We start from the raw sequence: 22,800 nt of genomic DNA on the forward strand, positions 1-22,800 counted from the left end.
TGGAGAACCACCGATAAGGCAAACCGGCTAATCGCGGTGGTCCTCGACCTATTTTTCACCGGTCACCCATGAGTCAACCCGTCTGACAGTTCAGCCTCTCTCTCCTAACCCCCTCGAATCCTGTCATCACTGACAGAGTTCATCCGCCCGTTCCTACCAGCTTCACTCTCTACCATCTTCCCCGAAATCACACCCCCGCCATGGCCGCGGGACAGCTCTCTCAGGATGAGCTCGACGAGATATACGCGTTTGCGGTCGACCTCGGCCGTAAGGCTGGTGATCTACTGATGGAGCGCGTTGAGCAGCGCATCGCCGGTGGTGATAGCCCACAGACATTCGAGGAGAAGGAGAATGCAGTCGATATCGTGACCCAGACGGACGAGGGTAAGCCAGCCATGCAACGAGATCTGATGTATCAGAATCAGCCCGGACTGACATGACCAGATGTCGAGGTATTCATCCACAATGCCATCCAAAGCAAATACCCCTCACACAAGTTCGCTTCACCCCCTTTACGACCCCGTCCAACACAACTAACCAGCCCCTCCAGATTCCTCGGCGAAGAAACCTACGCCAAGGGCCAATCACGCGACTACCTAATCGACGAACAACCAACCTGGTGCATCGATCCTCTAGATGGTACAAACCCAATTAAAACTCCTCACCTAACCCCCTCCCAAACTAACACAACCCAGGAACCGTAAACTACACCCACATCTTCCCCATGTTCTGCGTCTCCATCGGCTTCATCGTCCACCACCGCCCCGTCATCGGCGTAATCTACGCCCCCTTCCAAGACCAACTCTTCTCCGCCTGCTCCGGCCGCGGCGCCTGGCTCAACGAGAAACGCCAGCTCCCGCTAATCCGTAACCCCATCCCGCCTATGCCGGCCAATGCGCCGTCCCAGTGTATCTTCTCGTGCGAGTGGGGGAAGGACCGCCGCGATATCCCGGATGGGAATATGCATCGCAAGATTGAGAGCTTTTTCAATATGGCGGCGGAGATTGGGGCGAGGGACGGGAAGGGGGGGCATGGTGCATGGGGTGAGGAGTTTGGGGAGTGCAACATTGGATTTGGCATATACGGCGATGGGGTCGTTTGATATCTGGTGGGAGGGGGTTGTTGGGAGTGGTATGTTTGACTTTTTGATTTTTCATTCCTTTTTTTTGAATTCTGGGTGGCTTATTGACGGTTACAGGGACGTGGCTGCTGGAATTGCTATCCTCCTTGAGGCGGGTGGACTCGTTACTACGGCTAATCCACCAGAGGACCCTGATACGGCACCGATTGGAGATGTGCGGCTGGGGAGTCGACTATATCTGGCCATTAGGTGAGCAAACCCCACTCATTGCATTGAAGGATCGCATTGAAGGCCGTGGCTAACCTCTTTTCTAGACCCGCTGGCCCGTCAAGTACCGAGACTGGCCGCGAGTCCCAAGAGCGTACGGTGCGCGAGGTCTGGCGGCGGGTCCGCCATCTGTCATATTCTCGACCCGGTGCGTAGATAAAGCTCTGCTTCGGACATAATGACATTATATTGAGATGACAGAGTACCTATGTCACATGGTACTGGTTGCATCTACATATCTTCAGTGACTATATGTAATTAGGCTCGGGACAATTCCAAATGTTCTGTATATTCAGAGTCATGTTTCCAGTTTCCACAACTGACGCCACCCATCTATATATATGCAAGAATTTTAAGCTCTATTCAATCATCAAATGAGCATGAGAAATGTAAAACAATGAGAAAGGAAAACCGGGAGAGACACCAGTGTGAGCAATGACAAGTTCAGCGCCTCCACCCATTACAAGTTAGAAGCCGTCTTCGCTTGCGCAGCCCGCTCAGTAACGGAGCCATTGACAACAGCCTTGACGGCATCCACAACACCAGGTGTGCCAATAACATCCTTGCCCGTCCAAAGCCGCGCCTGCTCCAGACCTTGCCAGATCAGTGCCTCCGAGCCAAGAATAACCTTCCAGCCACCAGTCGACGCAAGCTGAGCAATCTCCGTCCAGGGGACGGGGTGGTAGCACATCTCCAAAATCACACCCTGCTGCTTCGGCGCATCAGCCGCGGTTCCCAGGAACGCCTGGATCACAGCACGGGCATTGAGTTCCTCCGGCGTCTTGGGCGGGTAGTTAGGGATTCCCGAGACGATCGCAGCGGGGGCCTCGAGACGAGCAGCCTCCTTGGGGTCAGTAACGGGCACCAGGGGCGCCTGGGCATTCGGATCCGGGTTCCGTGCGCGATCCTCGGCCATGATCGTCGCGACCTCGGCAGCGTCCCGGTTGACGATGTAGATCTTGCTCGAGCCCAGCCAGCGGCGCATCACGTAGATGGCCGTACGGGCGGTACCGCCGCCGCCAATGATCAGGGCGGGCCGGCCGCGGAAGCGCGACGCATCGGGCGCGTTCTGGATCAGCGCTTCGCGGATGCCGTCGCAGTCGGTGTTGGTGCCGACGTACTGGCGGGCGCCCGTGGCGGGATCCTCGCGGAGGAAGATCGTGTTGCAGGCGCCGGCTTGGCGGGCGTGCTCGGTCAGATCGTCCAGGTGAGGCATGATGGCGACCTTGTGGGGCATGGTCACGGAGGAGCCGACGAATTTGGGGTTGGCCTTGATGGAGGCGAGGAAGGTTTGGATGGGCGGGGAGCGCGTGTATGGGGGCGGGTAGGTGGCTGAGGTGCCGGTTACGCTGGAGAGGGGGATTTGCTGCCAGTTGAGGCCCAGGGCATTGTAGATGGTTTGGTGGAGAGGTGGGGAGAGCGAGTTAAGGAGCGGGTGGCCGTAGAGGTAGGCCACGCCGTCGAGGTGCGAGGGGCTGGTGATGGGCTCCTCGGGTTGTGTTTGCGGGATGGAGGTTTCGACTGCTGGTGCGGCCATGGTGGATGTGTGTGTGAAATTGGAGATGGGATGAATTGGAGGGGAAAGGAGGGGGAAGTTGTGCAAGATCTTGAGGAGATTTAGAGGTATTAATTATACACGTCCTTGTCCCGCCAACACGAAAAACCGGGGCTAGGCTAAGAGATCTGCCGTCAATTCCGCAGGGACTCGGTACAATGCTCTGGGCAAAGGGCACTGGGACTCCGCATGTTATTCACAGTGCTTTCGTTTGTGGCAGTTGACATCTAATAGTTATTGTGCGTTTTCTATTACTCGACCTCATATGAGCATTCACTTTTGGTATAAGAGTCCTCCAGAATCCCTCCTCGTGAGTGGTGCGGGCCTTCAGGCACATGATCGATCCCATGACCATCATCGACTCGTCTTCTCTTTGCCTCAGTTCCTGTCTCCTGCTTTTCTCTTCCAGCAGCTGCTCACGCTCGTACGGGAATCTCGGTTTATGTGCGCTTGCGCTTAGCTGATAACATGTCCGATCGGCATTGTCAATATATCCAGTTCTTTCATTTCATACATGTAATCACTGTACCCAAATGGTATATTCTCCGCGTTAAAGACGTATAGTGAGCGGCAAACTCTCTCGAATCCTCAGACCGTTGGTGGTGGGCCAAGTGGCGGTATTTGAACTCGACCCCGACCATTCATCCAAGAGTACGTTGAATCTGGCTGAGGCTGCGTTTGACAGTTTAATGTAGAAGACTCGTAGTCTGTGATCTATCGCTCTGTACTTTGTATAGTTGTCTTAGTACGGTACTTGATTCACGTGATGGAGAGACTCCCTCTCCCCCGCCAAGTCCCAGCATCCTTCACTTCCATTCCCTCTCGCACACCACCAGAACAATATTCTCTTCGTGACATCTCGCCCAGGATTACAATCCGGTAACAAAATCCGCCCAGAAGAACCAGACGCATCGAATTGCGATTGACATCGCCATTCTCCAGACTGGGCACAAAGCTACCGCCGTTATTCCTCCTCCGTCCGGCCAAACCGTCCCCGGAGGATCGCTTTTCCAAGCCACTTTGGTTTACCCACTCATGACTTTGGCCACCCGTTATCATTGGATCGTTTCTCCATGGCCGCGTTGGGGATCCCACTGGCCGAGCGAATCAGGAACCAGCTGTTTGACTACCGTCCCGGCATGTAGTCTGCATTGTTTATTGGAGGAGGCACTGGTCCCCCTCCCCAGAGTCGACAGCCCCCGTGGAGAAACACCTACAGTAAGTATGCGACCGACATATCCAACTACTCCAGTTGGGGTATTCCCCCATGGTTCCACTCCGCGATATCGGCCCTCCCCACAATTCCAAGCCCCCCAGCCTGAGCCAAGCAGCCCAGCCAACCAGCAGAGATTTTCCAGTCCAATTGGACCAATCCCGCCTCCCCTGCCCAGCCCTTGGAAGATGGTGTACCTTCCAATCCTGCACCTGTCCACCAAATAGCCTTTGGCTGAAGCCTCTGCCTTTAACCTCTACGATCTGTTCACCCACGTGCTTTCATATCGTTTTGCCGGAGTTAGCTTTTTAGCCTTTCGCCAGAAAAAAAGGTTGTGTTATACTCTTCTCCGCGCCTCCCACTGTCATCCACGATTTTCGCTTCGCCCCCCCGGGTCTCCCCCAGATACTTTCTTTCCTTCTTCCCCAGTCAACCCAGTAGTCTGGGGATTCGCGTGGCTATTTAGATCTCGCATCTCCCTCGTTCGTGGAACCTCAGCAAGACCCTCTTTCTACTCTCTTCTTCTCCATCCCCCGGATTTTCCTCCCTTGCCTACTATCTCCAACTTTCATACCCGTTAGGGTGAAAGTTGTTTGCCATCCCCTTGGAAGGGATTGATCTGACTTCCTCCTGTTTTTTTACACATCTTGTTATATTATTGTCCTTTGATTTTCCCTCCGCCGCCATGTCTATCCTAAAGATAGTCGAGGATCGGCCGACGCCCAAGGCCGTCTACAACTGGAGGGTTTACCTCCTGGCTGCTGTGGCATCATGCACCTCGTGCATGATCGGTTATGACAGTGCCTTTATCGGCACAACCCTGGCTCTGGACTCGTTCAAGAGTGAGTTCCATTTCGACACCATGGGCACCGGAGAGAAGAACTTGATCAGCGCCAATATCGTGTCCTGCTACCAAGCTGGTGCTTTCTTTGGCGCCTTCTTCGCGTACCCCATTGGTCACTTCTGGGGCCGTCGTATAGGCCTGATTTCTGCTGCTCTGATCTTCATTCTTGGTGCTGGTCTCATGTTGGGTGCCAACGGCGCCCGTGGTTTGGGTCTGATCTACGCTGGTCGTGTCCTGGCTGGTCTTGGCGTCGGTGCCGGTTCCAATATTACCCCTATTTATATCTCTGAACTGGCACCCCCTGCTATTCGAGGTCGCCTGGTCGGTGTCTACGAACTTGGATGGCAGATTGGTGGTCTTGTGGGTTTCTGGATCAACGTAAGTCTTCTCGCCAAAACTATCACTAAACTATCTTTCAATAGCGCTAATCTATCATCGTTAGTATGGTGTCTCCGAGACCATGGCTCCCAGCCACAAGCAATGGTTGATCCCCTTCGCCGTCCAGCTGATCCCCGCGGGTCTCCTGCTCATCGGTAGTGCCTTCATCCGCGAGTCTCCCCGTTGGCTGTTCTCCCGTGGCCGCCGCGAGGACGCCATCAAGAACCTGTGCTGGATCCGTCAATTGCCCGAGGATGATATCTACATGATCGAGGAGATCGGCGCCATCGACCAGGCCCTGGAGGAGCAGCGCTCCACCATCGGCATTGGCTTCTGGAAGCCCTTCAAGGCTGCCGGCACCAACAAGCGTGTTATGTGGCGTCTATTCCTGGGCAGCATGCTCTTCTTCTGGCAGAATGGCTCGGGGATTAACGCTATAAATTACTATTCACCTACTGTTTTCAAGGTTAGTTGAATCAGGAGCAAAAGTGGAGGGTATTTGCTAACCTGGTTTTGCAGAGTATTGGCGTTACTGGTACCAACACTAGTCTTTTGACCACCGGTATCTTCGGTGTTGTCAAGACCGTCGTTACCTTCATTTGGCTGCTGTATCTCATTGACCACGTCGGTCGCCGTAACCTGCTCTTGATCGGTGCTGTTGGCGGTTCCATCTGCCTGTGGATCGTTGGTGCGTACATCAAGATTGCCGAGCCAGCCGCTCACCCCAAGACCACCATGGATGGCGGTGGTATTGCTGCCATGTTCTTCTTCTACCTGTGGACCGTCTTCTATACCCCTACCTGGAACGGTACTCCCTGGGTTCTCAACTCGGTAAGTTGACACATGCAAACAAACAAGCACTGCGATGAAAACCCCAATACTGACTGCCCACACAGGAAATGTTCGACACAAACATGCGTTCCCTGGCCCAGGCCTGTGCCGCCGCCTCCAACTGGCTGTGGAACTTCCTCATCTCGCGCTTCACCCCGCAGATGTTCACCACCATGGGCTATGGCGTGTACTTCTTCTTCGCGTCGCTGATGATCTGCTCCGTCTTCTTTGTCTTCTTCCTCATCCCCGAGACCAAGGGTATTCCTCTCGAGAGCATGGACCGTCTGTTCGAGATCAAGCCTATCTGGCGTGCTCACGGGCAGATCGTTGCCACTCTGCGCGAGGACGAGGAGCGTTTCCGTCATGACATTGAAGAGTCGGGTCTCGCTGAGGCTAAGCTGAATGCCGTGCAGGTTGAGGATACTGCGCAGCAGCCCAAGACTTCGTATGCTTGATGAGATACGTGGTGTATATTTTGGAGATGGAATCATGTTTCTGGTGTTTGCGTTGTCGTTGTAGAATCGTGTTTTGATCTTGATCTATTGAGTCGGATCGAATAGGGTGTGTCCCTATTGTGTTGATATATATACCTTGAATGAACATAATTTGATGATCGAATATCCATTTTGCATCCATCCGTAGAAATATAGAACTAGAAGTTCAAAGGATCGACCGAGATAGTCAAGACGGAAAGGAACTTTGCAGACTTTGCAGGAATCATTCGGCGAAGGAATCGAGAGAAAGAAAAAAGTCAAGCGGAAGAAAGAGATCAATTGGCCATCCCTGTCCACAGTCCTAGCTATAATTCTTCAGGTAGTAATCACACACGTTTCAAAGCACACAGTAAAAGTTTCGTTATATTCAGCTCACCACATCTCAATCCTACGCCAACGGATGAACAGGAATCTCCACCGGCAACCCCGTCTGCATCGCCGTCTGCACAGCCTTACAAACAATCAACGCCCTCAACCCCTCATCCCCCGAACAACTGGGCTCCGCCACCCCACGAATAACATCCACAAAATGCGCCAACTGCAAATCAAACGGCGCCTCCTCATCCGGCAACGCAATCTTCTCCGCAACCAACGCACTCGACCAACTCTTCGCCGCAGCCCCATAACTCCACCGCGTCAGATCAGGCACACTCAGCGAGGCATCTGAGCCGAAAATCCGGTAAAAGTCCGAGGCGTCGCTCGCGCGCGGGATCATCGGGTTCTCGCCCGTGCCGGACTCGAAGTTGTGCGCGGAGGGCGTTGCATCGCAGACGAGGAATGTGCCGACGACGCCGGAGGCGAAGCGCATTGTTAGTGCGGCGCCTTCGTCGGCGTCATGGGGGGGACTGGGGCGTTGGGGGAGGGTCTTTTCGGCTTGTACGCGGACGATTGGGCCGAAGAGGTGGTGCATTAGATCGATGTCGTGCACGAGGTTGATGGGGATGACGCCGCCGCCGCGAGCGCTAGAGGCGCGCCAGTCGGTTGGGGCGGCAAAGTACGCGTCTGGCTTGTATAGTGTCCACAGGCCGTTGACGGCGATGACTCGGCCCAGGGAGCCGGACTGCAGGACGGCTTTTGTGGCGCGCACGTAGGGGTTGAAGCGGCGGTGGTGGCCGACTAGGAGCTTGAGGTGGGCGTGTTCTGGGGCTCGGGCGAACTCGAGCAGGGAGCGGCCTGTTTCGAGAGTGTCGCTGACGGGCTTTTCGAGGAGGACGTGGACTCCGCCTGCGAGGAGCTCCTTGGCCACGGGGACGTGCGTGTGGTTTGGAGTGCACACGATTGCTGCGTCGGGTTTGTGTGGGGAGGCTAGGAGGTCTGCCACGGTGGAATAGAAGTTGGTGTTCAACTTGGTGGCGGTGTCTTTGCCTGTTGGTGCTGGATCGACCAGGGCAATCAGCTCGGTGGTTGGATTCGCAATGACGGATTGAGCATGGCGGGGACCGATGAGGCCAGCGCCGATGATGGCAACTTTGAGGGACATGGTAGAAATGGGTCACAGTAGAAAGTTGTAGAGATTCAGAGCAGTTGCAACTTGTAGAAGGTCAGGGTGGCATGAATGAATCATTCGGATATGTTAAATCCGGAGACCTTGAGATGAGAGTCATGGTATTGCTTGGGCACCTCGGTTGAAGGGGCCTTGGCACGTCAGCAGGGAAAAGTTCTTGCCGTATAGAGATCCAGGGTCAGAGAATATAACCGGGGAGCCGCGGGGATTATATTCGGTGAGCTGGGCTGAGGATTCTGGCAATGGGCTTTGCAGCTGCCGAAGAGGTCGACGAGGTGAGTGGAGGTGGATGAACGTAAAGCACGGAGATGATTGGGCCGGGTAAACGAAAAAGAAGGGACGCGCAAACTCGATTTATACTGGAGAGAGGTCGCATGGTATGTTCATTACAGACAGTAATCATACGATGAGCTTTGTGGGCGTCCTGCAGAGCGGATAATGGTTTGCCACTGTATTACGGATACCGCACTAACTCTATAGAGTAGAGACCTCGACTGACCCGCCAAATGATTTGCTTCTCTTTCGTTTAGCCGCTCTCACTTGGGAGGGTCTGCACTCATCATTCGCCCTCGAGGTCTGCTAATCATAATATGCAAGTGATATTCTCGAGCAAAGATGGGGTCAGGGGGTAATGGTTTCTCGTCAGTCTGTTTATCGCGAGAAAAGAGTAGACCCGTGGATACCCGTCTGCTTGTTTCGCATTTCGATATCTAGTCCGTTGGTCCTTCAACGTTGTGCTTACTCCATACATCCTTTGCACCTTGCCGACTGTACTATTGCATGAAGCATTTCCTGCCTTCCCTCTTTCAAAAGGTCACCGGGTATATTGAACTTTATACTTCGATCTCCATACCGCTATTGTCCTTACACCCCTGCCTCCTTTCTTTCTCCTCGGATACATTCAACGCCGCCCGGTCGGTTAATCTCCATCCGGTCGCCAAGATGTTCAATCGCCCCGGCATTGCCTCCATGTCTCTAGGGAGACCTTGGATTCATGATCTACCGGGCAAGTTGATGCAAGCTGCTGCCCACGGTTTCGAGGGTATCGAGCTCTTCTTCGACGATCTAGACTGCTATGCCCAGCGCACATTTAATGGCGACCACATGGAAGCCGCCCGCCAAACACGGCGGCTGTGCGAGAGACTCGGCATGACCATCATCTGCCTGCAGCCCTTTTCCATGTACGAAGGTCTGATCGACCGCGCCGAGTCTGATCGCCTAATCAACGAGAAGCTTCCCAAATGGTTCATCCTGGCGCGGGCGCTGGGAACCGACATGATCCAAGTGCCATCCAACTTCCTGGGTCCTGATCCTACAACCGGTGCCCCGCGGACAACGGGCGATCGCACGGTGATTGTTCGTGATCTCCAGCGTCTGGCTGATCTCGGTGCTGGCGCTGGTTTCCGCTTCGTGTACGAGGCTCTCTGCTGGGGCGACCACGTCGATACCTGGGAGGCCTCATGGGAAGTCGTCCGCGATGTTGACCGTTCCAACTTCGGCCTGTGCCTGGACTCCTTCAACATCGCCGGTCGTGTATATGCCGACCCTGCCTCGCCATCAGGCAAGACGCCCAACGCGGCCGCAGACCTGGCTGCTTCTCTCCAGCGCTTGCGCACAGCCAACATCGACCCCGCCAAGATCTTCTATGTTCAGCTCGTCGATGGTGAGCGTCTCACTGCCCCTCTGAACGAAGACCACCCCTTCCACGTCCCCGGTCAGCCTGTCCGCATGAACTGGTCTCGCAATGCCCGTCTATTCCCCTTCGAAGAGAACCGCGGCGGCTACCTGCCCATCTTGGATATCGCGCGGGTGTTCTTCGATGACCTTGGCTTCCGTGGCTGGGTTTCTTTGGAGCTCTTTAGCCGTACCCTCGCTGACCCTGACCCGTTCACTCCGGCCGAGCACGCTCGCCGTGGAATTGAGTCTTATTATAAGATGGGTCGTGTGCTGCAGTGGGATGGCCAGGTGGAGAAGAACACCGTTTCTATTCCGGAGTGCCTTGCGGAGCCTACTTCTCCTGTCCAGCACCGTCTGTAGTTGCCGGATTTGGCTGGTGTTAATATTTTCTTGCTCATGTCTATATGAGACCTGTACATAGTTTCATGTTTCACGATTGTCATTGATAGCTATTTGCTAGTACAATAAACTCTAGATGCATAGACATTGGCCGCCGCACATAGACCTAAAGACAACAGATGATCGAGTTCGAATTTACGGTCTCGTCGCTATTATCATGTTCAATGGCCTGGATAAGACGCCCAGTACACTAGTTCATTCAATTGGCCATTATGATAAGATCATATTTCATGAAATTTCAGACTGATAAGCTGACCTCGAGTCCACCTAGTCCGCCAGTCATAATGGCCGCTCACTGTTAGACATGGCAAAGACTATTTTGTCTTTCAAACCGTGGCATGATCTAGCCAATCTCGGCATATGAATTGTATGGACGAGTCGTGGAGTCAGTCCCAAAAGTAAATCTTGCGGGAAACAAGCAAGAAAACGAATTGCTGCGAAGACAAATCAGCCTGACCGTCGAGATTCTTGATTTTCAACTTGAGCAACTCAAAGATGACATTCAACTGGGGTTCATTGCCTAACTGCTATCGAATTGTTTGCTAGAAAAAGTCGGTGTACCCTTTTGGGGATACTGCGTACTTTTTGTCAATGTAGTCCCGCAGCTCCGTTTTTTTGGACGGTCAGGACCCCGCAGCGGTTAATTCGAGATCTCTCCCCTTCAAGAAGCATCTGCATGTTTGAGATCCGCTAAAAACTTAGTTTCCTCTCCAAGATACTGAATAGCCATACAAGGAGGGCCTAGAAAGGTTAAAAAAAAGTTTCCGATCGAAACCGGATGACGTCATGAGGAAAGCTACTGTTCTCAGATGCCACCCCTTCCATTTTGGGAAATACTAGCGGAACCAATAGATTCACGGATGATTCTAACTCACGCGTCGAGGCACAACTCTGATGTAATTGACTAGTATAACCAAAAGCAATTAGCGGGAATGAGGTGAGTATTCATAAAGAAGTGAATTCTTGCTCAGGAGTACTTCTCCATCTTTAAACATCTTTGAACTCCAATTCGCTTGCGCGCGAGTCAATCGGAATTTCGACATGCCTGATCAGAAATACTACACCCTAGCGGAGGGTTAGTTCAGAATACAAATCAATGCTCAGAACTCGGCTGACAGTAACCAGGATGTCCCTTCGCAAGCAGCAGCACCGCTGTCCTGATGCGCGGCCAGCAAGGAGGTGGGGGTCTTGGTCTTCTACAGGATACTCAGCTCATCGAGACACTGGCACATTTCTCTCGCGAGAGAATTCCGGAACGGTATGGTCCAATTGTCCTAAAATAAAAGCAAAAACAAGGCTGATAAATCTTGTACCTCAGAGTTGTTCATGCTAAAGCCGTCGGGTACGTCAATCATTCTATGAATCATCGGCTTCTCAATTAGCAATCCTTGCGATTCAATTGTACCCATTCTGCGGTCTCTAAATTGGTCTAACATGTTACGTCTAGCGCATATGGCGAATTTGAAGCTACGGCCGATTGCTCAGATATCACCTCAGCTAGCTTCCTCAACCAGGCTGGCAAGAAGACTCCGGTTCTCTTGCGTGTGTCAACCGTGGGTCCAGAGTCAGGCTCGGCGGATACAACTCGAGATGTGCACGGTTGGGGGATGAAGCTCTATACCGATGAGGGTAACTTGGACTGGGTCTTCAACAACACGGTATGCATGGTACCAAGCTTGTGTATTTTCATTTCGTGACTGATACTTTCGAAGCCCGTCTTCTTCATTCGGGATCCGATCAAGTTTCCTTCTATGAATCGCTCGCATAAGAGACATCCGCAGACTCATCTTCCTGACCCAAACATGGTAAGCAGATTTGGGCGACTCTTTTATTTTGCGCATGAGCTGACGTCGTCTGTAGTTCTGGGAGTATGTTCGGTAGTGCTCCTTCTCATAGCCTTTATTGACTTTATATTAGCTTCCACGTGGGTAACCCAGAGGGTATTCACCAGCTTTTGGTTCTCTTTAGTGATCGCGGAACCCCTCGGTCGATTCGGTTCCTGAACTCATACAGTGGACATACCTACAAGTTCACTAAAGAGGTTAGAAGAATACCCAAGCCACATCGTTCATTGTTAACCCGTGTTTAGGATGGTTCATTCAAGTACATCAAACTTCACATCAAGACTCAGCAAGGAGTCAAGAATTTCACTGCCGAGGAGGCCACTCGAATTGCAGGCGAAGACCCAGACTACATGATCCGAGATATGTTCGAGGCTATTGATCGAGGAGACTATCCCAAGTGGAATGTCTACGTTCAAGTCATGGATCCGTCCGAGGCGGAAAAGTACCAGTGGAACATCTTCGACATGACGAAAGTCTGGCCGCACAAGGACTTCCCATTGAGACAAATCGGCCAGCTCACCCTGAATCGTAACGTGAGTTGGCACCCATCCTTTGCAGGATCGCTTTACTGACTCTGTGGATGATGACGAACTCTAGCCCAACAACTATTTCGCCGATATCGAGCAAGCATCCTTCTCTCCATCTACCATGGTGCCTGGCTTTGCGGCGTCTGCCGATCCAGGTATGTCAATAACTTCTGCAACCATAGTATATACGCATTCAAACTCATGAATTTTTAGTTCTCCAAGCAAGACTATTCGCCTACCCCGACGCTGCCCGCTATCGCCTCGGTGTGAACTATCAACAGCTCCCGACTAACGCAGCCAAGGTCCCAGTGTACTGCCCATTCCAGAGAGACGGCAAGATGAGATTCGATGACAATTACGGTGGAGATCCGAACTACGTCAACTCCACTCTCAAGCCTACCAAATACTATCCCGAGGTCAAGGGGGTCAAACCCCAGGCATTGAGCCTGCACACAGAGCATGAGAAGTGGATTGGAGAAGTCGCCACTTACACGAGCCACATCACCGACGAGGACTTTGTTCAGCCTGCTGCTCTGTGGAAGGTCCTTGGTCGGGAACCTGGACACCAAGATCGGACCATTGCAAATATTGTGTCTAGCCTGAAGGGAGTTAAATCGGGTAGCCTGCGGAACGACGTATACGGTTGGTACTCTTCTTGTGGATTTCTCAAAGTGCTCTACTAACTATGGTTTCAGCTCTCTTCGCTCGTGTTGATAAAGATCTTGGTGCTAAGCTCAAGGAGGCTACTGAAGCTGCGATCAAGAAATAGGAGAGGTCTTCGTTCAGACACTCTTTTCATACATCACAAATGAAGGAGTTGAATACTGAGAGATTCTTGTTACCTGTTCCTGTGACTTATTCTCTCTTTGGTTGCGTTAGTTTTCCCATAAATCATGTTGATGCTGTCTCTTGATTTTTGTCGCCCCCTCGTATCCCCGTCTACAACCTCACGTGGAGTGTAGCCTTAGACCACAACCTAACACTGCCATTGGCTAGAGTCAAATAAATTAAAAAATGTTGGTAGGTTCCCATGACGAACAATACACCAGTGCGACTATGTAGTCTATCCCAGACTGAACCTGACTTAGTAGGATTCTCAACTCCTAGATCTAGCTTAAGATCTTCGCTTGCTTCAATTACTTCAATGGTAGACAACCTGAATGGTGTTAATCTAGCCCGAATGTTATCCTAAGCAAAGAGCTCGTTCATGTCTTCCAGAGACAACCCTAGAGCAAAGTTAGTCAGGTCAATCAACGTCTAGAGAATACGATGCTCACCATTTGTTTCTGGAACCAGGAACCAGGTGAAGGTTACCATAACGAGACAGAACGATCCATATACGGAACATGTTCCGAAACCAATTAACCTCGAGGGTAGCGAACATGCTGGGAGGTGGCTTTGGCGACGACGAAATTGAACAACCACTGGCTAGCCGTCGCTGTCTGATGATGGTGGATTGGGGTTGATGTGTTTTTTGCGATGCCACCGGTTTTTCCATATGACCTTTCGGTGTTTTGTAGGTAGCATCAGGCGGTGGAGTTTGATGTATAAGAGGGAGGTGGGTGTGAGTTTGACTTTGATATTGTGTCTTTTTCTACTACTAGATCTAGATAATTGGATGAGAGACCAGCGGGCCTGGTGATTGGTCCCAGTCAGGCGCTGTGCGGCCTGCAAGTTGTCCTAAAGGCGTAGTAAGAGTCAGAGTAATTGGGATCAGGTAACTTGGTAAAACAAAGGTTATAGACAAGAGCAAAACATTCAAACACCATATTATCATTAACCTAGCTAATCAACTCAATGGCTCTCCGTGTATTGCTATATCTTCAGCGGGGTAGATCATCAGATACCTCCACAAGCCAGCAGTATTGTGCAGTGGAACAAAGACAGAACGCAAATGAAAATAGACTGAAGGGCCATGAGAAAAACACAGCGATATGACAAAGATAAATAAAAAGCGATAACCATAATTTTAAAGAGCCCAACACCGTCGTTGAAGACCACAAATGACGTCGCAATGCTTACGCGCCCGTAGCGGGCCTTGTTCGCTCCACTCAAGCACGTGGTTCCCCTTTACCGCACTCATTGGCTCTGCCGATATCGGGAACAAGATGACAGTAGCGCAACAGGATAACGGTACTACACCGCTAAGCGCGACTAGTAGCTACACCAGAATTCTCCGCGGGCGGAGAGGGATTATGTAGACAGTTGGCGTCGTCGCGAGCAGCTAGTCTCAGTGCCAGACGGGGGCACTGGGCTGCCGCTGAGCTAAGGCTGGCCCAGCGGCAAAAAGCCGTGCGTCAGGTTAGCGAGACCTTATGCAGGTTGTGACAAGTATCGAACCCGATGGATGTGGGGCGTGGCGAGCGAAGAGGCCGGCTGCGAAGGGCGGTTGCGAAGGGGCGTTTATGCCGCTGGGCCAGGTGGGATGAAGATGCAAATGCAAATGCAGGATGCGAGAAAGAGGAGCAGGCTGAGGGAAATGAGTCGTCAAGGTAGGAAGGCCTGCAAATGCTGTGGGGGAGGGAGCGAGGAGAGAAAAAGGGGGGTGGGTGGAGCGACGGAGGAGAAAGGGATGAAGCAGGCCATTCGGGGGGGAGAGGAAGAGGAAGGTGTACGAGGGGGTAAGAGGGGACATTTTCCAGCGTCATGCTTTCATGCCTCCTGCGCCCAGCGCTTCTCACGGAGGGGCATCTCTTCGCCGGCCTGCTTTCTGCTGCCATCAATCTCACACTTCCACGCCCAATATTCGCCAAGTCGTTGCTCCGCGTAGTCGGCGTAATCAAAGTCAATCTGCGAGATCTGGGCCTGGATGAGAGCCCACACACCCCTGTGAACGAGAACTGGATTAGCACGAGTAGCTTTTGTCGACTCCCGTAGGTGGGAATTCCTCGCAGTTGCTGTGTAAGAACGGCTACTTACCAGTACAATCCAGGGATACCGCGGAACCGGTCCACGTCCTGGTAGAGGCGGTCGACGATCTCGGCCTGCGAAGAAGCGTCGAGCCCGCGGTGCTCGCAGTAACTCTTGGTGTACTCGGTGAGGAATTGACGACGGACCGACTGGGTGGGGATCATATTGTAGTCACAGTCGTAGCCGATCCACTCGGCCAGGTGGTTGGCAATGTCAAAGGCCGCCGGGGCGGGAACGGCATACTCGTAGTCGATGAAGTTGACCGGGGCAATGCCATCCTCAGTCTGCACACCCGCGTCATCAGGCAGGATGATCACATTGGCGCAGAGGAGATCACAGTGAGCGAAAACAAGCTACACAACCGGTAAAAAGACAAAAAGTTAGTGATGCTGTGCGACTTGTAGGAAGGGGGGAGAGGGTACGCAGGAATGGGTCTGCGGGAGGGGGGTGGCGTACGCCGTCTTCACCAATGCCTACACCGTCATCCAGCTGGCCCACCGCCCACTCAAGTTCCTTCTGCAGAGTCAAGCGACGGGCCTTCTGCTCCGGGGTTGCCACGGGCAGAGCCATGACCCATCGCTGGAGGACTGCCCACATAGAGGAGCCTGCGCGGCGAGGTTGAATTGGTGTCAAGTCGGTATCGTGCTCGTTGACTGCATTTGAAGATGTTGAACCTGCGCCGGTGTTGGGGAGTACGGCGTGCCATTGTGCGAGCTTGCGTGCTACGCCACGGAAAATAGGAGGAGTGACCAGGTCTTCATGGCCACAGGGCTTGCCGCGAATGAAGCGGTAGAGGAGGCCGTTCTTGAAGCGGGCGAGGAGGGGAGGGGCCAGGCCACGACTGGCGAGGAGGGCATGGGAAGTGGTTTCTCCTAGAGGCACAAAAAGAAATCTACTTTTAGTGAATGTCGTACTGGGCCGTGGAGAACGAGCAGCGGGCGAGCCATGGAGATTGTCGCATGGGGCCAGAGTCAGGGCAGAAGGGGGATTCTAGGACGATGTCCTGGGAATAGCGTACTTTCACGGTCTATAAGGATCTCTGTGCCATTTCCGTACGCGCGCATCAGTACCGCATCATTGTCTATCTCCTCATCCGTCAGGCCAGCCTTGCGGTTGATGATTTTCAGGAGCTGTGAGGTCTAGGTCAGTCGTTGACCCAGCGAAAAGTTCCGGCAGGGCGGATCTGGGGTCGGGCTCAGGACGTACCGTGTTGGTGATGCCATCAGTGAATCGCACAAACTCGATCTTGTTGCCAGGACCCTCCCAGTGGGGGAAGAGGGTCAAGATCAGGCGCAATGCGGAGGCCTGGGAGTCGGCCGGGGTATAGGTGAGGGGAATGTAGCGCAGGGCGGGAGCACCGTTGGTGGTGTCGGAGGAACCCATGATGGGCAGCGGAGAGGAAGGATGGAGAGGAGGTGGTTGTAGGTGTGATCGTAAGCGTGGTTGAAGTGGAAGTCAAGCAGTCGCGGTGGTAGGAATGTGCCGACAGGAGGTGGACTCGGACAGGGGGGAGAGGGTCACTTGGGGCGGGGACGGTCTTTAAAGCGCCGAAAAAAAAGTCAGGGTCTGGTGGGGACTGTGACAGCGTTAGGCTCTGATTTTTGAGACAAGTATTCTCTGTAGTAGCCTGGCGAAAAAGACAGATGGAAACGGGGGATCTACACAGTGGAAAAGAGGAGGGGGGGGCAGAGACTAGAAAGGGCAACACGTACCAGGTACGGAATGCGATGTGACCACGAGGGTTATGATTTGTTGGATGGGGAAAGAGGTCGCATGGGAAGGATCTCAAAGGGGACCCAGTGGATATACAGGATTGGGGCAAAAAAGCTAGTTGGAAGAAGGGTTACGAGTGACTGGTTGACCTGCCGAGTGTTCAACGTTTGGAAGTTTGGACCGGAAAAGATGAGACAAAGCGATCTGGTCTCGTGCTTCGGTACCTTGATTGGAAGAAGCGGGCCCCCGTAAGGTTGCAGCGTGATTCCATGGAAGCCATCTGGAAAAGGCTAAGGGCCAGGTCCCGCCCACATTCCGTCCCGCTCAGGAGGACAGGAGAACGCGATGGGTATACAAAGAATGTAACATAGGAAAAGCGGCCTGGGTAAAGATATATCGGGCTTACAGGGCTATCGAGTAAAACAAAATATACAATACTATCCTGATCAATCTAGATTCTGACAGAACGGAGGAGATCGGGAAAAAATGGCCAGTTCACCGCTCCCTCAGCCATCACGAAGAATCGGCTGACCGCCGACTAAGCCAACTTGGCTTTTGCTGGACCGGGGGGGGACTTTTTCACATGCGAGTCCACGATCCTGGACTTCCTGAGACCAGCCATGTCACCTGAGCGCCCCAAGCCCTAGCAGAAATGTGCCCTATTTTCCTGTTTTAGCTAGCGCTAAATCGAGTTTGCTCGGCCACCGGTACATCTATTTTCCAGGCCCACCCAATCCGCACTAGCGCCTTTTCCAAATTTTGGCTTTAAATACAGCTTCCGCCCGCCGCCCTTTGATGTTTTTTTCTTTTCTTCTTCATCATCAGTAGAGGTTTACTATATCTACAATATATGTAAACAATCCCGTGGCTCCATCACAGATGGCTTGCTGAGGGTTATCCTTGTGGCTTTTGCTCTATGGGTTTCCTTCCGTTCCCGGCTCCGGAGAATAGTTCGTCTCTCTTTTTCCCTTCCAAATTATGGCTTGGCAAGGGTTCCCTTCTTGGGAGCTCCATGCGCTTTAGCTGTGGAGGGGGCGGTACATCCCTTTGTTTACAACCTCTTGGTTGTGTTGATCGCGGTTGGTTGGGTTGGTGTGTTGGTCCAATTGGTGGAGATGCTCTGCCTCGGACCACACGTAGCTTGTGTAAAATTTAAGCCGCAAGTCACGGCCATGCAAATTTCCGTTTGCTGTGGTCCATGGCGATGTCTTGGCAACTGGCGTTTAATGCCTACCCTGTCATGCTTGGCATGGAGTAGACAAATGTCCGCGGCATGGCTAGCCATTCCGGGCATCTATTTTCGATGCGGCTCAAAGCCTTCGTATCGTGGATGGTCACCAATCCAAGACTAGCCTCAAGGCTAGAACCCTAGCCTGAAAGGGGAACTACGGATTGGGCAAGGTACCTCCTTCGAGCAGCCGTGGCAGTAGCTTTCTCCATCAGACCTCCAGGTATAGCTTAGCTCTCTTGCCCGGGCGAGATGCTACAGTCTCTGTGGCCTCGAGGGACGACTCACCTGGGCGGGAGTCTTCACGATCTCAGGCTATAAGACGCTAGACCCGAGTCAATTGTTTACATCTACTTAAGAACTATTTCTGAACCTAATGCCCAACAATATTGAATCATGCCAGCTACCTAAGACTGCTTGTCCCTTGGGCTAAGATATATATATATATCCTGCTGTTACCTAGGGTTTCTTTACGCCATTGATCCAAGGTATGCACACCCCTTAAGGCTGGGTGATGTATATTTCATTTCGGACGTCCTGAAAACATGTGGAATTAAGGCCCGTAGGCACTGACTGCGTTTCATATTCAAAAACAATAACGAGCAGACTAATTAGATTAACCCCACAAACACCATAACCTGCCGGCATTTCACCGAGCTATCGAAATAACCATACAAAGCCATGAGAAACAGACGAAACAACGATCGAAGTGGACAACCGGTCACACACACATGCGCGGTCATCTACGTCGAGCCAGACAGTCCGCACAGTGGAAATTCTTCGCATGAAACTCTGCATTTCCCGGGTCCACACTGAGCTTTGCTGAACACTCGAGACAGTAACGGGTTGCGTGGAATCTCCAAGCAAATTCTTCCAGAGGGTCCCGTTCTTCCTGGATTCGTCCATCACGAATGAGTCCCGCAATGACAAGTGTTGAAAGGGATCCGAACGAGTTCAGGAGGCTCATTATCGCCGGCTTGCGGGCCAGTTCCAGAATGTGCTTTGCGATTGTCCTGGCGAGGATCACTCGAAGGCCTGGTTCATGGGCAGGGACTTTTGTCATGACGGCTTCGGCGATTTCGGGGAACATGGGGGAATCCCAATTGAGACATGCCCAGGGAGAGAACTTCTGCATTGCCAGGGTCTTCAATGGGAGAATTCCGAATTTATCTGCGGTGACGAAGACCCGAATGTTCATCAAGGCAACTTGTTTCATAAGCTCTGCGTCGCCTGGTTTGTCCTCAGGGCTGGCTGCGACGGACGGACGATTGAAGGGGACAGGATCTGGAGCACGGGATCGTAGCTCATTTCCACCGTCATCATAGTCTCCGATGTAGAGGTAGGACATGACGCAGGCGATTGTGTCTGGAGTATCGTCCTGTATCTCGATGACTTTTTCGGTGGTTTCCTGAAAATGTCAGCAAACCGAGGCCGCTGCGAGAGTATATCCAAGTCACCTTGAATCCGCGAGAGAATGCACTGTTGAAGAATGGTGACTGAGTGCAGACGATAGCCCGGTGAGCTTTGAAGGTAACACCTTGACAGATGATCTCCATGTCAGAGAAGTGTCCGTGTAAGAGCAGTTCACGCTTCCAGTCCTTGAATTCTGCTAGGGTCGACATGTTGCTTGTTCTCTTGGTGAGTCTTGCTTGCGTACGGAATGAGTAGGAAGGTGAGTGAGGGAAGAAGGTGGAAAGTGTCAAGGAGGAAGAGGAAGAGGAGGATATTCCCCTGGAGCGAAGAGAAGTGAGGTCAAGCCAATCTGCCCAGGATATTCCACGGGCAGAAAAACATGTAAACACGGCGTGATAAGAAGGCAAACAAGAAAAGCAAAGTCCACCACTTTACTGAGCAGCAGAATATGATATCAATACAATTCATGAGGTAGTTCAGACCTGGTCGTACACCCACGAGGATGATAGTCAACTTTATCATATATCTCTACCAGAGTTCAACGAGCTGCTTACGATGATCTTGCCTGGTCGACCGTGGCACGAGGTCCACGAAGACATGTTCATTCAATATTATCCATATAGGTCTTCAAGTCTTCGAGTCTTCGACTCGACCCTAGTCATCAATGCATCACCATCATAAAACGGCATCAATGGAAAATCACAACCAGACCTCAGCTTTTGGATCCACCCTTCTACTCGAGGTATATTCCGACCTAGTCTAGCTCTCCTCACGCTCGACCCGCATTACCAATCTGAATGCGCTGTCCACTCCACTTATCGTCGTTGCGTAGAACCGGCCAGCTGGTGCCGTCGGCCTTGACCAGTGTCAGCTCCAGCTTAGTACCCAGCACACGGAACGAGGACTTCTCGGGGTCAATGGGAGCGAAAAGATTGTATGTATCTTGGAAGCGCTTGTTGTCGGAAGTTGGGAGGTCAAAGGTGATGGTATTTTCGGTGAGGTCGACGCGCGCGCGCTCCTTATCGATCTTCTTCAGGTACAGAGCGACGTTCACGGAGGAGGCAGTTTGGTAGAAATCATTGCTAGGGAAGTTCTTCTTTAGCGCGGCCGATGCCAATTGCGGTCGACAAAACTTACCGAACAGTTTCGACCTTCTCCTCGCCGGCCGGCTTGGCCTTGCCAACGAACATATGCCTGACTTTTTCCGTGCATCCCGGGATCTTCAAGAATTGGTCGAATTCCAGGACCCGCCGCTTACAGCAGGACCATCCTTTGCTGCCCTCGTGGAAAACAGGCGCTCCGGGGTGGTGCACGCATTTCTCATCGCGAGAGGCGCTGGGATTATATGTAACACCGCAACCCTTCCGGAGACATGTCGCATTCTCAGGAATCACTGCATCGGGGTCATCCGAGTCGGGCTCCTCGACGACGGGCTTTGCGGGGGTATTGGTAGGGCGCTCGGGTAGCTTCGTCTCAACGGGTTCGGGCGCAGGCGCAGTCTCGGTCGGAGGCGCAGCGGGTTCCTCAGTAGCCTTTACAGGCTCTGCAGCAGGTGTATCATCGACGGTGGAGTGTTTGCCCGTGGTGCAGGGCGGAATGGCGAGGAATTCCTCAAAGGTCAGGACGCGGGGTTTGCAGCATTTCCAGCCTAGGTAGAGTTAGCTCTAGTCTTAGCCTCTAATTGACGGGGTAGCACCAAGGTCCTTACCCTTCTGCCCCTCGTGGAACACTGGTGGACCTGGATGATACACGCAGGCTTCCTCCGGATTGGCGAAAGTCTTCCCCACATCCCTTGTGAACGCATTTGCCAGCCATGGTGGGTAACGGCGAAGATTGGCGGAGAAGACGGTGTCGGGGTCTGAGACAAAGATCAGGGTCGTGACCTGCGCGAAAAGAGACGGTCGGACCTGTAACGAGACAAGTAGAATGGGCTCAGTATGTTCAGATCCGCGAGAATGCCGAATAAAAGCAGGGCCCGCACGATTTAGCCGGAGTGAAGCTCGAAGGTTCCATTGCTTCCATGACTTTGGAGACCGGAGAAGGTGGGGCGATGATCCAATCAGACAACAGTTGGGATAAGTCAACCGCCAATTTTGGAATGGAAGTAGTCAGCACCAACTTCGTTATGACTCGACATTGAGAGGTTGATGTTGATTTTATGATAATTCGAGATTTTATCATGGAGAGACGGACTCCTAAGAAGGCTGCACTAAAATGGGGGTTCTACTCGAGATCCAGGCACCGACGATCTCTTGATTTTTTGTAATTTTGGCAGTCAAGCGCTTTCACCACAGAATCACACAAGCTTTGCTATGGAACGTTTCTTGAACATTTCTATATCTATTGTCCCAGTTCTTGCTATGTGAAGTTCAGCTCATGCCATCTCTCCTCGCCGTCGTTCGGCGGAAGCTGAACGGCGAGGTTTGTTAGCCTACCGACTTTCCAGTAGAACAAGGGGGTGTCATGATGGAAGAGGGACCGCTTGCATAATATCTGATGACGAAAGGGAACCATTCCTGATATCAAGGTTCCCTAAGTGCTTCGCAAGAATTAAACTATGAAGACGTTTCGTGTACCATACCTTCTTAAGCTAGGTTTAAGCCGTACACTATTCGCAATGGCTATCTTGTATATCTACATCTATGGCTTCCATGAGGCCCATAGCGATAAAGTTATTTGAGATTAGTCTTCTATGGAGTTTACTAGGTTGGTCGCAGCAATCCTACGATCACTACTTTTCTCATGCTGACTCTATCTATGCCTTACACCGGGGAGAACCAACCTTGAAGCTTGCTTTGCCTCTCATCAATTCTAAAATAAATCAAGACATGAATATACGATGCAGATTGTAATTAACTCCCTCGTGATTAAAGAGCCACTGACATGCTACTAGCTGCACCAAGTCGGGTTGAGTATGCATGT

General features: G+C 52.3%; 9 protein-coding genes across 9 annotated transcripts; 4 read left to right on the plus strand and 5 right to left on the minus strand.

Annotated features, from left to right (window-relative positions):
* Positions 1-200: 200 nt before the first annotated feature.
* Positions 201-1,504, plus strand: N7458_011954 (inositol monophosphatase family protein; the record flags this gene model as incomplete). The annotated part of the gene is made up of 5 exons (XM_056915336.1): positions 201-384; positions 445-639; positions 696-1,050; positions 1,199-1,330; positions 1,396-1,504. The coding sequence occupies 5 exons, from the start codon at positions 201-203 to the stop codon at positions 1,502-1,504; spliced, it is 975 nt and encodes a 324-aa protein (XP_056760090.1).
* Positions 1,505-1,808: 304 nt separating this feature from the next.
* N7458_011955 (shikimate dehydrogenase family protein) lies at positions 1,809-2,885 on the minus strand (the record flags this gene model as incomplete). Its single annotated transcript, XM_056915337.1, has 1 exon — positions 1,809-2,885. One exon carries the CDS (start codon positions 2,883-2,885, stop codon positions 1,809-1,811), a length of 1,077 nt encoding a protein of 358 aa, XP_056760091.1.
* A 1,916-nt stretch (positions 2,886-4,801) lies between these two features.
* On the plus strand, positions 4,802-6,624 carry N7458_011956 (sugar porter family MFS transporter; the record flags this gene model as incomplete). The annotated part of the gene is made up of 4 exons (XM_056915338.1): positions 4,802-5,338; positions 5,403-5,804; positions 5,858-6,169; positions 6,235-6,624. The coding sequence occupies 4 exons, from the start codon at positions 4,802-4,804 to the stop codon at positions 6,622-6,624; spliced, it is 1,641 nt and encodes a 546-aa protein (XP_056760092.1).
* A 427-nt stretch (positions 6,625-7,051) lies between these two features.
* N7458_011957 (Gfo/Idh/MocA family protein) lies at positions 7,052-8,143 on the minus strand (the record flags this gene model as incomplete). Its single annotated transcript, XM_056915339.1, has 1 exon — positions 7,052-8,143. The coding sequence occupies one exon, from the start codon at positions 8,141-8,143 to the stop codon at positions 7,052-7,054; it is 1,092 nt and encodes a 363-aa protein (XP_056760093.1).
* A 966-nt stretch (positions 8,144-9,109) lies between these two features.
* N7458_011958 (sugar phosphate isomerase/epimerase family protein) lies at positions 9,110-10,204 on the plus strand (the record flags this gene model as incomplete). Its single annotated transcript, XM_056915340.1, has 1 exon — positions 9,110-10,204. The coding sequence occupies one exon, from the start codon at positions 9,110-9,112 to the stop codon at positions 10,202-10,204; it is 1,095 nt and encodes a 364-aa protein (XP_056760094.1).
* Positions 10,205-11,284: 1,080 nt separating this feature from the next.
* N7458_011959 (catalase) lies at positions 11,285-13,383 on the plus strand (the record flags this gene model as incomplete). Its single annotated transcript, XM_056915341.1, has 11 exons — positions 11,285-11,318; positions 11,369-11,501; positions 11,562-11,585; positions 11,691-11,901; positions 11,956-12,048; positions 12,104-12,111; positions 12,161-12,284; positions 12,333-12,620; positions 12,685-12,769; positions 12,828-13,256; positions 13,310-13,383. 11 exons carry the CDS (start codon positions 11,285-11,287, stop codon positions 13,381-13,383), a joined length of 1,503 nt encoding a protein of 500 aa, XP_056760095.1.
* Positions 13,384-15,266: 1,883 nt separating this feature from the next.
* N7458_011960 (putative ethanolamine kinase) lies at positions 15,267-16,907 on the minus strand (the record flags this gene model as incomplete). The annotated part of the gene is made up of 5 exons (XM_056915342.1): positions 15,267-15,441; positions 15,534-15,877; positions 15,981-16,396; positions 16,543-16,654; positions 16,731-16,907. The coding sequence occupies 5 exons, from the start codon at positions 16,905-16,907 to the stop codon at positions 15,267-15,269; spliced, it is 1,224 nt and encodes a 407-aa protein (XP_056760096.1).
* Positions 16,908-19,204: 2,297 nt separating this feature from the next.
* On the minus strand, positions 19,205-20,087 carry N7458_011961 (BTB/POZ domain-containing protein; the record flags this gene model as incomplete). The annotated part of the gene is made up of 2 exons (XM_056915343.1): positions 19,205-19,873; positions 19,923-20,087. The coding sequence occupies 2 exons, from the start codon at positions 20,085-20,087 to the stop codon at positions 19,205-19,207; spliced, it is 834 nt and encodes a 277-aa protein (XP_056760097.1).
* Positions 20,088-20,647: 560 nt separating this feature from the next.
* N7458_011962 (cysteine and histidine-rich domain-containing protein) lies at positions 20,648-22,684 on the minus strand (the record flags this gene model as incomplete). The annotated part of the gene is made up of 4 exons (XM_056915344.1): positions 20,648-20,960; positions 21,016-21,526; positions 21,587-21,761; positions 22,661-22,684. The coding sequence occupies 4 exons, from the start codon at positions 22,682-22,684 to the stop codon at positions 20,648-20,650; spliced, it is 1,023 nt and encodes a 340-aa protein (XP_056760098.1).
* Positions 22,685-22,800: the final 116 nt, after the last annotated feature.

The sequence above is a fragment of the Penicillium daleae genome, assembly GCF_028827525.1.
Source record: "Penicillium daleae strain IBT 16125 chromosome Unknown utg000009l_segment0_segment0, whole genome shotgun sequence".
Classification (NCBI taxonomy): Eukaryota; Fungi; Ascomycota; class Eurotiomycetes; order Eurotiales; family Aspergillaceae; genus Penicillium; species Penicillium daleae.